The following is a 16,702-nucleotide window of genomic DNA, read 5'->3' as shown; positions in this document are numbered from 1 at the left end:
GGAAGGGAAGAGCACTAGGACTTTGAGCTTCAGCCTTTTAGGAAGTACTGGGGCTCCCATGGGTCTGAAAATATTTACCACTAAAGACAATTCAAGCCCTGATCTCACTACTAACCCCTCCCTCAGTGGCTTACAATGCCTTGATTCCTCTACTTGGACAACTGGCCAGGCAGGACAGGGTAGAGGAATCTTGAGGGTAGAATCTGCAGTTGGTCCCAGAAGGGTTTTCTTGACTGCTACTAAGGCTTACGACAAGGAAATGCAATGGAAGCAACCAATGGAAAAGTACGTAGGGGAGGAAATGGATGAAAGAACTCCACTTAAAACACACTTGCACAGTGGAAGTCAAATTAAGAATGATAAAACTAATAAACCTAACTATACCGCGCATAGTGTGTGACTGGCTTCCATAGCAACCTTTTTAAATGGATAACTGTTAAATGAATACATCTGCTAAAGGAATCAATTTTTGTGCACTTTAAGGTTATGTGTTTAAAGGGCTTTGATACTTCAATGAAAAATTGAGGTGGCAATGATTTGCAGGCTAAATTAATGCTAAATACTTCAAAGAACTGGACAAACAAGGCAGCAGCAAAAATTTTATGGGTTCACTTCCTTCAAGGGAACTTAAAGAGCCAGCATTTTATTGCTGTGAATTCTAGTCACCCTTTCTACCCCTCAGCATCTGTTTGAAATATGTAGTAGACAATTGCTTTTTTGGCTCTGACTCAGGTGGTTGAAATACAGGACAAACAGACTACTGTATATAAGCTTTCCTCTAGCAATGAAAATTTTTATTAACTCTCTTGCATAGCAAACTCTGCTGCCTAGCTTCCAATCCCTATAGAATCATCAAGGAATGTGGCTAGTTATTAATTCTAGTGGTCAAGCATAGGGTGGATATGTTGAGACTTGTCTGCAATATGTAACCTCACATTTCAAAAAGCTGCAGAGGGAAGGAAAAATAAATGAGTTCTGTTTAGTTCATCATTCACATGTGTAAAATTCCAAGCTAAATACTAGCTTTGTACATAAATATATCAGCCTTGTCAAAGGGGTCTAGCCAAGGAAAACAAGTTCCATGGTGTAGCACTATCATTAGACTCCTGAACTTGACCCACCTTTATTCGGCGTTTCAGATTTAGGAATTTTCTCATATAACCATATGTAGTTTTTATGGTGACCTGCAAATGCTTCTTAAAAGTCAGTCCTCTCACATGCCCAGCTAAAGGAATAGGGAAAAGAAAGAAGAACAAGAGTGGGCCCTGATCCCCAACAAATTTCCTTTATTTACAAGGATTCTGGCCACCTGTTATTCATACATTCATTACTAGATTTTTGCATCCACAATCATATATAACTAACTACTTTTTGCAAAGATTTTGATTCCTATGAAGGGCTGTTGGATGGTTATCCTCAAATAAATATGGTTAATCATCATTTAATGTTTGATAAAACACTATTTAAATTGATGGTTATGTGCTACTTTTAAGGCTATGTTCTGTTGTGGCATATTGCAGCTAGTTTTATCTTTCTTCTAGATTTCATCACACATTTAAGACGAGTGGTCACTATTAAAAACAAACAAGATTTCTTCCCATGTTACAAAAACAAATGACTGCAAATATCTCACACATCCTCCCCTCCCCCTTCCCCGCCATTGGACAACTCTTAGCAATTTTTGAGTTTTTGGTGGTTATCACTTTATCATATAGATTTACGAAATGGCTTTTTGGGACATGCCAATCAGTTGTCTGAACTCTTATACTTTCACAAGGACGATTCATAAGTGCTTTAGGTGACATAATTTGATATTAAGTGAGATATCAAGTAAGAAATGTTACATCCGTGTGGTTGTGCTGCTTGCACTATCTCTTCTTGCAGCCCCATCCTTGTAACAATGGTACTCAACACCACAGAACTTCACAATTAAATTGGGTTGCAGCAATCCACAAGGATCCCTTGACATTTATGTCTCTACTAGCACATTTAGCCAACATTGCTTGAGTCCTTAAGAAAGGGCTGCAGGAGTCTAAGTTGGGGGCAGAGGAGCTGCTCTGGGTAGGGGACTTGGTGCGTGTGTGCGCGTGTATAGGGAAATGGGCGGGGGCAGATTTGTAGCAGGGTTGTTTGCTCTCTCCTTTGCCATCCCTGTCAGGGAGCGAGAGCAAAGTGCACAGCTCATTGTGAGAAAGTGTGAGGAATGCAGCCAATTGTGCATTTTCCCTTTGGTCCCTGATGAAGGGGAAGAGTCAGCATCAGCCACCCCTTCCCCCAGCCTTCCTTAAGGGCGGCCGGAGGCATTCTTAAATGGACAAAGACATACTCTCTTATATATATAGTAGATTATGACGTTGCCTCTCTGACACCACATTCATATGCACCACATTCAACGTGAGGGAAGTGCTGTGATATTCTGTCAGAATTCATTTGTGTGTTCATAAAACCATGGACCTTTTATATTCTTTACATCACAGATGCTAGGAAGAAATGAGAGATATTTCTCCGTTGTTCCCTGTACTTTTAGCTCCTGGGAAAAAAGATGATTTCTCTTTATCCTATTCCTTGATGCTAGTACAAGGGTTAGGGGAGTCCTCTTCTCTCCCCTTCCTGGCCATACTCTCCTATGTACTTGGATGAAAGGAGAAGGATCTCATAAACCCTAATTCATTTGGTCAGCCCTTATCAGGCTGCCTTGTGTCTGCTAGCGGATGGGGGCCTCTTGCGATCACTGCCTCTGTTAGCTTGCCAGAAAAGAACTCCATATCATACCTATAGACTTCTCAACCACCACACACAGCTCTTGACTGGAAGGTCATTTATCACGAGCAATGCCTTTCACGATTGTTCCTACAAGAGGCTGAGTATCCTTGACTGCCACAAAAGCCAGTTCAGAACATATCACTGAGTGCTGAGCACCACGTGAGACCGAGCCTTTAGTCAACAGCAGCAAGTTTGTATTCCCTATGTATGTACACACCAATATAAGCAACACATTAACTTGCAAAGCTGTGCCTAGAACCTCTGGGCATTTAATCAGAAATCACAGCAAGCTTGTAGGCATGGAGCCTGATGGAGATGTTCCTTCCTAACCATGTGAGAAGCACAGTGTCCAGTTTGTTAACCAAAACAAATTGGTAACCGTTGGAATGTTAGAAACAAAAAACCCACGTACTTTAACTCTCAAAAACCTATGCTCCGAAAACAATTTTTCAGCTGCCACTGAGTACACACAGACTTGGCAAGAAAGTAATGTCGACCCATATCCAATCTGTAGAGCAGCATGTCTACCAAGTCAGAGTGACTTTAAAAAGTTAGAACACTTTGCATCCAAATACATACTAGGGATGTAAGCCACTAGTCAACTATCCGATAAGCAAAAGCTTATCAGATAATCGACTAGCCCCTCAACTGGTCGCTTCCCCCCCCCCCCCTCCACTTACTGCCTCTATCAGAGGTAGCAAGGGGGGAACAGGAGCTTGGGGGAGCCAGCTTAAAAGCCGGTTCCCCCCGGCACCATGTCTTGAGGCAGACAAGGAAGGCAGGGGAGCAGTGGGGACCGGGCGCGAGCCGAGAATCAGCTGATTCCCAGCTTGTGGCCCAGTCCCAGATGCTGCACCTCTGCTTTTTAAATGTATTAAGAGCCTGCTGGGGGAGGACCCAATGCAGAGGTGGGGACCCAGTGCGAGCTGGGACAGTTGATTCCTGGCTTGCAACGGGTCCCCATGCTGCGCTCCAGCCTTTTTACATGTAAGGCTGTTGAGCAGTGGGGGGACCTAGTGCAAGATGGCAATCAGCTGTCCCAGCTAGTGCTGGGTCCCCCCCCACTACACTTCAGCCTTTTAAATGCATTAAGAGCCTCCTGGCTCTTAATACATTTAAAAAGCAGAGCCGCAGCGGGGTTAGCTAACCTAGGAACTAACCCTGCTGCGGCTCACCCACTTATCGACTATGCGACTAGTCGATGGAAAATCCATCAACTAGTCGATTCATTGATTAAACTAAATTTAACACCCCTAAAATATACACTACTGTCATAACAGCTGGGATAATCCTACACAATAAGCTATAAACCCATGTTCAAAGTGTGTTTAACAACAGCCACTAACACTCCTTTGGATAATTTACCTGTAAACCCAGGCAGCAGACCATGGTAATGGAAGGAATGGTACTATAACCGAACTCAGACAGACACATGTATGAACAGTGCAGTAATCGGAGCTTGGGGATTTGGTGACTATCAGTCTATGTTGGGGCCGCTGCAGATGAAGGTAGAGAATAGCTACTTCCGGGAAGCCGCCTGCCACCCTGCGCTTCTGTCCCAGCAGTGCAGGGTGGCAGGCGGGAGCTGGTCCATGAGGGCAGCAGGTTTAAAAAAACTGTGGGATGCTGGAGCATCCTCTGTCCGTGAGGTGCTCAGACTACCCCCAGCATCGGTTCCTGCCTGTAGGAGGCAGTGGGGGATTAGGAGGAGGTGGGTGCGTTATCGGCTCCCGCCTGCCCCCTTCATCCTCTGTGCTGCCATCTCTATTAGAGACAGTAGCACGGGGGAGGGGTACAGGCAGATCCAGTGCTCATGGAGAGCTGGCTTTTAGGTAGGTGTGGGGGGAGAGATGCATGCAGTTGACAGGATTAACCACTAAACCCAGGCTTATTGGTTAATCGTGTAGTCATCTACACGTTGACATCCCTAGCCCCGAGGGTGCCAGACTAGAGAGGTTAAACTTGTACTTGTGAACAATGCATGCATACACTGGGACCACAGACTGTCCCTGCAAGTGGGCACATTCAGAAGAATGTTTTAAAAGCAACAGCCATCGGTAAACTTGTTTTACTAAATCCTCCTTCCTAGGGCCGAATTCTAAATTTGGGAGCAATCCTACAGGTATTACACTCAGCTTAAGGACACATCTATGCTACCGTTAGAACTAAGGGAATCTGCTTGCAACACTGGTATCACTGATTACAACATCGTTCCATCTTCTCATGTTCTTGGGACCGTGAGCCATGTGGCTGAGCAGGATTAAATATTTGGCTTTACCATATATCTAAGGCTTTTCCATAGTGCTCATCACTGTAGTAACTCAACACTGACATAATTCTGGAACATATTTCACATATATGGGCCAGGAACACAGTTACAGCTGGGATTTTCAAAGTACCCTAAGAGAATTAGGAACTCAAATTCCACTTAAATGTAATGGGATCTGGACACCTTTAAAAATTCCAATCAATACTATTTAAAAAAAAATCATGTGCCATTTTCCCCAAGGTGGCTCTAACTATAGCATACACAAGCTAATGTGAGATTTAGCCTGAATCAAGACTGTCCTATTAGATCTTTAGTTGCTAAGGGACATCTTCCATCCCTTAGATACTTTATCAGACAACTATTTCTATAGTGTTAAAGGTTTTATATCAAAATATTTTAAAAAGTAAAGCTACCAACAGCCAAAAATCATTTTTGCTCACATAAAACAGGGGTGGGGAACTTTTGGGGGTCAGGGGTCACTGACCTATAGAAAAATCAGTCGGAGGCAACACACAAGTGAGTAACAGAAATAAATAAATAAATACCCCCTCATTGACATGCCCCCCCAATGTGGGAGAAAAACACACTCCCCACATTCCCCTCACACACCAGACCTTTGGAGGGTCCAGGATAGTAGTTTGTGTGCTCCAGCCTTGTGAAGGGCTGGAACACCATTGCGGGCTCCCCGGTATTGTGGGGGGGGGGAGGGCCAAGCCTTGTGGGCCAGATCCAGGCAAGCTGGGGACCGCATCTAGCCCCTGGGACTTGAGGTTCCCCGCTGCTGACATAAAACTAAAGAAGCAATTTCATTGAGCTTCTAAGCTGCTTTTTGTAGGATACAACAATTCTATCAAAGAAGGTGTTCGAATAACCAAGCAAACAAAGCAAATTTACGGCCCACTCCTGTTGTCCTTTCTCAGGCAAAATGCTCACCGATACCAATGGGGTGACAGGATTGTACTTCAAGGAGTTGATTCTGCTTGCAGTCTATTCAATGGGAGTTCTAGGGCAGCAGGCCCATGGAGAGAAAAGACACATTTTAAGAAGTACAAAGGGAATGTAACCAAACACCACTAATGTTAAAGCCATCATCAGCCTGAACAGACACATCTCTTTTGCCCAACCATATCTCATCAGGCCATGATACCTACTGGAGACCACAAAAACAGCAGATGAAGCTAATGTTTGAGGGCTCCCGGTGGACTGAGTCCCCCCCCCCCCAATCAACAAACCACTTGCCATGCACATTTTCTAAAAAGAGGCACTGTTTTTTATACCTTTCTTGGAATTGCATATTCAAACACCAACTTTATCATTTTCTGACCCACAAATACCACCACAATGTCCACTTAAGTTTGCCCACATTGTGCTTTCATTTAATAAACATGGGACTTTTTTGCTCTTTAAATGCTGCCCGTGTGCACTTCTGTGTGCACGCTTTCGAGTTTATTTTTCATTCTTAATTTTCATTCAAAATTTCCATTGTCAAATAGCCAGGATCCTTCAAGGAGGACTGAGTATACTCAACCCTTTTCAGAAGGAGGCCTGTGTCTTGCCACAACACAGAGTGGCTGCAATTACTTCAATATTTTCAGATGGAATAAAATAAGATGGTGACATTAGATCATAAATAGCATGCCACTCTGGCATGGGAGCCACAAAATAAACTTGTTCACTCTAACTAAAAGACCTTGGGCCTGATTCACCAGTGCATTACTCCAGTCTGATGCTGGTGTAACTCAGCTAACATCCCTGGTGTTAACACTACTGTGAAGTTGAAATAAATCAGTGCTAAGCCAGATCCACCACAAATCTACAGAAATTAATGTAATTTTCACTGTTTAAATGTATAAGCACATGGCAAAATTTTTCTCTTTCTGTGAGTTTCTGGCTTTCGTTCTGAAATATATATATTCCCATCATGCCTCAGTGTTTTTCAGCCCCATGATGCCCTCACTTTTGATTGTGTAGATGAAGTTGAAGTGCACAGGGTATTTACTGATCCAGTTATCTTGTTCTGTGACAGGCAGAATCAATCAATCAAGAGGCTAGCTTTATGGTTACGTATTCCAGGCACATCTCTGCACTTCAGGATACGAGATCACAGTGTTATCCAGCCAAATTTGATCAACAAATGCAGTTCCCCTGTGCCACAGCAATCTCAGATGAAGATGTTATTATGTGGAACTGAGCAAAGTGATAAAGACAGTAGAGAACAGGGAGGATAAGTGCAGCTGGACCTTTCTGACAGCTTCTATATACTAAAAATGCAATGTTTCTTTTCTCTAGGCTTATAAAAGTTGCATTTTTTCCCTTAAATAAAGGTATTCAGAGGTGGCTGTGGCAAAGTGCTTTCTTCCCTCCCAATATTCTGGGATCCTCAGTGAAGGAAACAATATATCATGTAGATTTCTAACAAATTCCACAACATTATCAATGTACTTTATTATAAAATTCCATACCATATTGCCATACATCATTCTTTTATATGATGTCACCATGATCAGGCAAATCAGTATCTGACGGATAAAAACATATTTGAAAATCATGGCCAGTTTAAGCAACTTTACAAATATTTTTTCCTGTTAACACCCTTGCTATAACAAGATGCATGCATGTGTGTAAATGTTTGAGTATGTCTCAAAGAAAGCCAATGCCAAGCTTTTATTTTGCCAATGGCTTTTTACTTCACTATTGCCTTACAGTTATTTTACATTATTTAATCCAAAATATCATCTTTTTTATTCTACCCTTTCTTTTGCATTTTAAATCTTTAATGGAAGCCTTTGGCTGTTCAGGGGTACAATTATTAGATATCTGCAGAGAGAAATTGAAAAATTAATCATACTTTCTATTTTATATTTCTGTACTACACATAAAAATTATCTAGTCTTAAAGCTGAATTCTATATTCTTTCAATATGTTCCCACCTAACATTGTAATTTCAAAGCAGGAATTAGTATATCCTACATTTAATTCTATTCAGCTATAACCTCTAAGTTATCTTGGGAATGTTGTGCTGTTTTCAAATCAGAAATGTTATTTAAAATTATTTTTAATTAAAAGACATTTATTGGTCGAGTTTATAATCCATGCTGCCTAAAAACAGGATAAAAGTACCATAAACTAATCGTACTAATGATATTAAAATTGTTTATTACCCTTTTATGGGTTTCGCTACTTAAATTACAGATTTTCACAACTGTATGCAAAATGTGTAACGTAATCCATATGCAGTTTATTATAGAAGCAGATATATACATTAATATGACCTTTGTCTAAATAACTCCTTAACCACACAGGAAAAAAATCCAAAGTCATCTATCAGCAAGTGAGCAGTATCAAAACTGCTAAACCTATTAACTTTGTTTTCCTTTCACTATTATTAAACTAGAAACTAAAATTCAGCTGGAAAATTATGCCATTTGAGTTCTCTTGTCATCATGTAGTAAGTATGAGAAATATATGTGCAATAGCCAAATGGCCAATAGACAAAACACCCACACCAAGTGACGTACTGTTTTCCATACCACTCAGACAAAATCAAAACAACAGAACTGTTGCAAACAAAAACAAAATAACATTTCCCATAAGCATTCCAGACAGAGAAAATTTACAGGAAAAGAAAGCTGGGAAAAGAACCAGAAAGTAGTGAGTGTTCATATGTCTAGCCATAAAAGACCATTTCTGCAAACACAATAAATAGCATGTATGTCCTTTTAAGCTAAATTGCTAACAATTGATCAAATGTTTGTCAAACTTTTAAAGTTAAACCACTGACACCATCTGAGAAGATTAAATTACTGGCACTGGATTCTGATCTCAATTATAACAATGTAAATCTGGCATAACTCCACTGGCTGAAATGAACTGACTCGAGATTTACAGCTGTGTAAAGGAGATCAGAACCTGGCCCTTACATTCAGAAAGAACAGCAGTATCATAGCTTACAGAGGGAAAGTATGAGTGGTAACTTAGTAATGGAACAGAAGCAATCAGGTTGGTTATTTCAGTGCTTATGTTCTGTTTAGACATTAAGAAGGAAGATTTTTAAGTACTTCCAGTTCTATACTGTGGCATGGTGAACAATTGCAAAATGGGAGGCTGTCGCCCTTTAGAGCCGACTCACATTTATATAACTTTATTAATGTATCTGCTCCCTGAAAGTTACAGTATCTGTGTTTAGCTGAGATACCGGATCATAAATTGTTGCAGGGTAGTGAATATCAGCAGCTGTATTTTTACTATTTCAGCTAGTCGGTTTACAGTGTCTCCATCACAGTGAATTCTTGTCAGCTGCACTTTTGCTAACACAATTCCTATGTTTTGCCTGGCAGTAAATGGACGCTTCTGCCCCAGCATCATCTAAACAACTCTGTTAACATTTGCCCCCGAGCGTCTCTCTCTTTGTCCAGTCCCTGTCTTCTAACAGATGTCATCCAAGTCTAATCAAGCATAAAATGGTCATAAATATTTCTTTCTGGTAGATTTCACATTCGCATTTCATGCAGGGACATGATATTTTTCTGCTACCTCCAGGGAGTACCTAATGCAAAAACCAGTTACTTACATTCAAGGCTCATGTTCTTTTAGTAAAATTCAGCACATGTTCTTAGTTCAAAGACATAAAAGACTTTATCTTCTTTTGTTTAACTGCACCCTTTTTTAATAATGTGTGCCACAATTTACACGTAGGCATGACATTGTTTCTTGTTTAGTATGAAAAAAAACTACACAACAATAAAATATCAGATTCTTATGACCTCTACTCTCTCAAATGCAAGCACTGTAGATTTTCTGTACTCAAATACCTTAATTATTACCCCAAAGAGATTTTTTCCCAAAGATTGAACTAACAAGCTATTGAAAGAATGCATGAGGAAAGAAAAGCACTTTTCTGTCTCAACTGATTTTATGAATAATTTTGCAACCTACCTCATATTTTTGTTAAAACAATGAAATGCATGTAGGGTATAATGTAAGGTGCATGCATATTTAACAGATGAACAAGGCCATCATCATAAGATACAACCAAATTCCAGTACTTAAACTTTCATAATTCAGGAGAATTATAAGAGATAATTATTTCCAACCACTTTATGAAAAGTATCAAAGGAACCATATTTATCTTGAGTAAACTTAGAAAATAATGTGTCAGAATGTAAAATAGGACTAACCTCATATCTGCCAAGTGATCTATTTTTCCTGCCCCTTTCCCTATTATATTTGTCAAAACAGAAATCTTATATAGTTGTTTAAAAAGTCAACCACAAAACACTTAACATTAGAGATCACAACAGAGCTGTTTTTCTCCTTCTCCGTTGAGCTTAATATTTGATTACTGTTACTCACATCAAGCTTTCAGGCAAATAATCTCAATTTTTTAAGTTAATGAGATGTGGTCATGTTGACAACAGCTTGCAGAAACTTTTAATTCTAATTCCTTAGGCTGTGCTGGCCTCTTTTACAGCAGCCACTGTATGAATGACTCAAATTTGCCAAAATGGCTTATGTAGACAAGTGCACACTTTAAAGAGGCACTAATTAAAAATACCCATTGGTATCATAATTTAAATACCATGAAAATAAGCTGTAAAAGTAGCCCAGCTACAATCTTATGGCTTTCCTTAGAGCTCGTTTACTTTAACTAGAGAATGTTTTATGGCAAATGTACTCTTCGCTAAAAACAATTTTTCATCTTGGAGGAATTCAAGGTTTTGATTTAATTAAACAATTTATGTTAATATTTGTTTCACATAGGCTATTAAGCAAGCCCCCAAGAATAAGTGTTAATAGTGAAAGCTGCAAAGAAGTATACTGCTGAAGTAAGCAGCAAATTTATACTGTTGATTTAGAGCACCATCTACAACTTCCGCCCTCATTACAGCTCTCTCTGTTATAAGGCTCCCAGCTATACTGAATCCATTAAAACATTTTACACTGCTGCTATTATCTACATTCAAACTGCTTTTCTTTCACAAGAGAGGTTGAGCTTGGTATTATTCTCAATGCATTTCCCTGGCTACAACTTCTCCAAAATTCTTTTGTCTTTTTGATGTTTTTTGGGGAGTGGAGGGTGGGGTGAGGAATTTAAGGAGCATAGCTGTGCTGTAACAAAAGCAGAGATGAGATCAAAAAAAGAAAGTTGGTACTGAGAGGGTTAAACTGATTTAAGGGGTTAAATATGCAATTACCGCTGACTAAAACCAGAGAGACATATAGATAAATAGAAGAAATGAAGTCCCCAGGTTCCATTCAGAAGCCTTCATCACATTACTACCAGACAGAAAACTCTTTAAGTACCATTTTCAGATGTTAAATCATTGTTCGTGCAGCACATATTCTCACTACTCCTGGGGGAACAATATCTGAAGACAGCGTGCTAACAAATGCAATCCAGTAAACAGGCATTTTTCCTCTTGTTGTTAGTACCTTTGTGTTCCAGCTCCCAGCTCTGTCATCCATGCCTTCTCTCTGCTTTGAAGTTAAAGTACTGAATGAGCGTTGTCATCTATTATCCAGAGTGTGCATGTAGATTATAAATAAGAAATAAAAGTGACTTTCAGTACACTGCTTTTGCATTAGCAAGTTGCCTTCTCTGTTACCTCCTCCGTCCTTCATACTTTGCTACCAACATTATATTAAAAACCTGACTTTACGTGTTTCTTGTAGATGAAAGACACATCCTATAAAATATGTACACAGCAGAGACAAAAGTTTTATTGGAACAAACAACTCTTGCAGTTTAAACAGGTTCATTGGGTTCAGCTTCCACAGATTGTTTAACCCTTATCTGTAGATGTCCTTCAGGCCTATTACATGTTAATTGGATCCAGCTCTTTATTTGCATGCCAGGGTGTTGACAAACACAGCCTATGACTATTAACTGCCCTAAAATTTATTTGTAGTGAAAGCATTTTCTAATACTTAAATTATGTATCAATATTTTCCACGTCATGATCTCAGGTTACTTTTTTACACAAAAGGTCAATAGCAAATATTCTTCCCATGAGTAATAACGCTGCTCAGTGCTTGTTCCAATTGTAGCAGCTTGTACTTGGGCATATAAGTCCTTTCTCAATGAGTGTACAAGCCATGCTTTTGTATGCTAGCAGCTCAGAAATATTTCCACAATTAAATAAGAAAATTCACATAAAAGCCAATTTGTGTGCTTGGACCCATAAGTGGGGATCCTGCAGAACTTTACTTAGGTGGATTTCCACAGGTTATATGAAAAAAGAATTTGGATTACAGAACTTTTAACTAGAGCCCTGGGCAGATACCAAATTTGTAGCCGCATCCTCATCTGTAGCCACAAAAGTGAGTTGCAGATATCCTCAGTGACATCCACACATGGCAGATATCCGCAGATATAAAGCAGATAGCCACAAATTTGCAGGGTTCTAGATATAAAATTTGTATCCACATCCATATCCACAAAAATTAGTTGAAGACATAAAGCAGATACCCGTGGATTTGCAGGGCTCTACTTTTGAGACATTAAGGACTCAATTTTAAAGGTTTGCTGCCTAAAGTTAAGCATCTAAATCCGCATTAGGCACTTCAAACAGCACTTGAAAGCCAGAAATGGGCATTGAAACACACACATTTAAGTGTCTAAATATCCAAATTTGGTATCTCACGGCTGATTAAAATAGCTAAGTTATGCCTAAATTTAATCACCTAATTTTAAGTAAGCAGTAAATATAAACAAACAAAAAACTCATAGTGCACTAGGTATATGAGTTCTCCGCTAATTTGGGGATATTCTTTCATTAGATACTACAAAGGCAATTTCTGGACACATCTGGAACAAATAGGACTTTCACGCCAAGAAATCCCTCATCTGCTATACAGAAATGCACATTATGAAGAGCTAGAAAAGTTGGATTAAAAGGCATTTCTGCACTGGTACTTCTCTGGCTAGGTCTTCCACTGAACATTTCAACACACGTTAACAACAACTGGAAGAACCTCCAGTTCTAAAAGAATGAGGTTCTTGCGGAGAAACTATGGAAAGGGCTTGACTGATGCATCACCCTTCAAAGAGGAAGGCAGCATCCTGGATCTTGGCGATGAAGTTAAGACATCAGCTGTGACTTCCAGAAAACAAAAATATGTCTGAGCCTATTACTCCAGGCAATCCCTTAACAGCAGGCAGGGACTCAGCTTTCTGGGCAGAAGCAGCAATCCATTAATCTTCATGGCTCAGTCCATCATATCAATGGTGTGTGAAGACAGAGTGGACAGGTCAGGAGAAGGTTCCAAAAAGGCAGTATGAGAATGGTTGGCAGGCTAAACAGTCTCCTCTTTCACTCTTTTCACCTCTCTTCTCCAGGTGCCTTTGATCTTCCTTTCCTGCAGTGATAATGCCCAATGACATTCCATGCAGTCCTACAATTTCCAGCCATGAGGCATGGAAGTCCCTCCACAAGATCCCTTTTTTGCAGGAGATTCAGGCCCTTACAGAGGAATACAAGGAAAACAGGGGAGATGATTTTAGAAAGATATGCCACCTATCATCTGTTGCTTCAACTACCACGCAAGGAAATCAGGAGGCTGACTAATGTAAGAAAGAAACAGCAGCATGTCCTTGCTTTCCTGCAGTGCGCTCTGCTGGACAGGGTGACACTTACACAGCCTACCCCTTTTCCACTCTGTTCAAGCATATGGCAGCAAAGAAAGGCCTCCTCACAGAAGGGCAAAGGGAAGAAGGGACCAAGAGAATATCATGGAAAGTTAAGCCATTCCTGCCAATGGGGCAGAAAACAGTAAACAATGGGAACTGGACTCCTTTGTAGGGATTAGATAGCACTTGCATGATGAAACCCTAGGCAAAGTTTAAGGATAAGGACATTCGTTACTATTTCCAGGATGAGGACATGGAGAAGACTGTGCTGGGCGAACCTTCGTAAAGTGAGCAGTGCACCTGTAGGTTGTTTAGGCACCTTGAGGATGTCGTAGTTACTTATTCCTCCCTGGCAAGGCAGCAAAGGAACAAGTGAGGGTAGATGAAAGGAAAGCGGTAGAGGTGTTATGGAATTGGTAGGAGGTGACATGGTTATACAAATCTCCGACATTCACAAGCCTGAATGGGATCATGAGCAGACTGTGCACATCACAAGCCCTTTCTGATTCTGCAGGCTTTTACTGTCCCCCTTCAAGTGGCAGATCCTTAAAGGGAGGGGACTGCTCTACTTGGTTCTTATCATCAGAAACCTTTGAAGTTGTTTCTAAAGGTGGGCCTGTGCATTCTAGGCAGCCTTTTTCACTGTGCCACCTCATACTGTACGTCCATGAGAAAGGCGGGGTACATGGGAGTATTGATGTACTTCCATATTTCTAGTGGGCAAATCGGACCCTTGGGACTTCACAGAGCACATGGACCTACAGAGGAGATTGGGGGATGTTTATGCTGTGGTAGTGTGCATACACATCAACATATATATAGATATAGATATACATATAGATATAGATATATATATAGATATATAGATATAGATAAAATGTTTCCAGCATTTCAAAATCTACATAACCTCTCATTTTATTTTACCCCTCTTTAGTCATGGCCAGTCAGCGGCAACCTTTCCGAAGCTAGCTACAAGAGGAAAGGTTTTGAGGGGGTAAATAGGTGAAAATGTTATCACTTCTCTACAGGAAAGAGGCTGGATTCTCTAGTTGAGGGCTAGTGGGTCACTAAAAAAGGACATTCTTGCATTACAGTGAGACATGTCAAATATATCTTGAAAACTTGGTGGCTTTATTAAGGTAGGATACCACATGCCAAGCACATGACACTTCTGGGAGTCATCCTCTGGCTACCAAAGACAGAGTAGGATGATTTTTTGTTACATGCACTGCTTCTTGTGTTGAAACAGACCCACAGCCATGGCTGTGTGCATGGCACCATTCCAACTACTCCAGGACTTCTACAAGACAAGTAACCAGCAAGTTTGCCACTTGGTCCACTGGCAAGTAAGGAATGTGGCCTGTGTACAAGTTGAGCCACAGAGATACACGTAGCTCCCAATATCAGGAACTCACTTCTTGGGACCAGATCAGAGTGGGTGAGGTGCTGATCAGGTGCAAAAGGGATTCTTCACCCTCAAGGCAGTTTGACAATTCCCACCAGACTTGAATTACTCAACATAGCAAGGTTCAACAGAAATGGGAGGTTGAGGTTTGAGGGGCAGGATGTTGCACTGTTTCCAGATACTGAATGGTTATATTTTGGTCATGTGAGATCTATTGTAGCTTTTGACAGAACCTGAATATAGTCTCGTCTTTCAGCTACCACATAACATTACATAAGAACATAAGACTGGCCATACTGGGTCAGGTCAAAGGTCCATCTAGCCCAGTATTCTGTCTTCTAACCATGGCCAATGCCAGATGCCCCAGAGGGAGTGATCCCTCTCCTGTCATCCATTTCCAGCCTCTGACAAACAGGGGCTAGGCACACCATTCCTATCCATCCTAATAGCCATTGATGGACCTATCATCCATTAATTCATCTAGCTCTTTTTGAACCCTATTAAAGTCCTGGTCTTTACAACCTTCTCTGGCAAGGAGTTCCACAGGCCGACCGTGAGCTGCGTGAAGTAAAACTTCCTTTTGTTTGTTTTAAACCTGCTGCCTATTAATTTCATTTGGTGACCCCTTGCTCTTATATTATGGTGACAAGTAAATATGTTTTCCTTATTCACTTTTTCCACATGTTATGATTTTATAGACCTGTATCATGTCCCCACTTAGTCTTCTCTTTTATAAGCTGAAAAGTACCAGTCTTTTAAATCTCTCTTCATATGGGACCCGTTCCAAACCCCTAATCATTTTTGTTGCCCTTTTCTGAACCTCTTCCAATGCCAATGTATCTTTTTTGAGATGAGACAAGTGTACGCAGTATTCAAAATGTGGGCGTATCATGGTTTTATACAGAGGCAATAAGATATTTATCACTTTTTCAATGATTCCTAACATTGCTTGTTTTGACTGCCACTGCACATTGAATGGATGTTTTTTGAGAGAACTATCCACAATGACTCCAAGATCTTTCTCTTGAGTAGTTATAGCTGAATTAATCCCCATTATATTGTATGTATAGTTGGGATTATTTTTCCCAATGTGCATTACTTTACGTTTATCAACATTAAATTTAATTTGCTATTGTGTTGCCCAAACACCTAGTTTGGTGAAATCTTTTTGAAGCTCTTCACAGTCTGCTTTAGCCTCAACTATCTTGAGCAGTTTACATTGCAATTGAGCAGAACATTGTAACTACGATATCTCCAGTGCATCTAGTCAAACCTAGGTATCAATTCAGTAACTGACAAGAGCAACCCTGCACCTCAAGGCTTTCAAAACATCCATTGTGAATTGAACCTATTTCATAACTATTTACAACATGAATCTAAAGAAGTTTAGTGACACTGATAGAGTATCGTCTGTATCCTGATACCACCAATATCTTTTAGGTTTGGTCTCTCTGTTGCGGAAGAATTATTGGCCAGTACTGTGGACCACAGAGTAACAGTGGGGACTTTAGGGGGTTTTGGATAAGCTCTCTGAATTGAACATTAATTTATCTTGGCCCATTAAGCTTTTACCTTGCCCTTCTACATTGTGGGATTGATGATGGAGTTTTGATATCAAGATACCAAAAATCCTGGT

The 16,702-nt window shown here is 40.3% G+C and overlaps 1 protein-coding gene across 44 annotated transcripts in view; it reads right to left on the bottom strand.

Moving 5' to 3' along the window:
- The window catches only part of FOXP1 (forkhead box P1), a 561,728-nt gene that overhangs the window by 194,350 nt on the left and 350,676 nt on the right, over positions 1–16,702 (bottom strand). For 2 of the 44 annotated variants that reach the window (XM_075938632.2, XM_075938633.2), the window contains exon 2: positions 11,465–11,543. The exons of the other annotated variants lie outside the window; for them this stretch is intronic. In XM_075938632.2, coding sequence (XP_075794747.1) covers positions 11,465–11,497 — 33 coding nt within the window. In that variant the 5' untranslated portion in view covers positions 11,498–11,543. The remainder of the gene's footprint in view (positions 1–11,464; positions 11,544–16,702) is intronic. 44 annotated transcript variants of the gene reach the window in all.

The sequence above is a fragment of the Pelodiscus sinensis genome, chromosome 11, assembly GCF_052426305.1.
Source record: "Pelodiscus sinensis isolate ZL-2025 chromosome 11, ASM5242630v1, whole genome shotgun sequence".
NCBI classification, from domain to species: domain Eukaryota; kingdom Metazoa; phylum Chordata; order Testudines; family Trionychidae; genus Pelodiscus; species Pelodiscus sinensis.
Note: the sequence above shows the minus strand (reverse complement) of the source record. Positions and strands in the feature narration are given on the sequence as shown.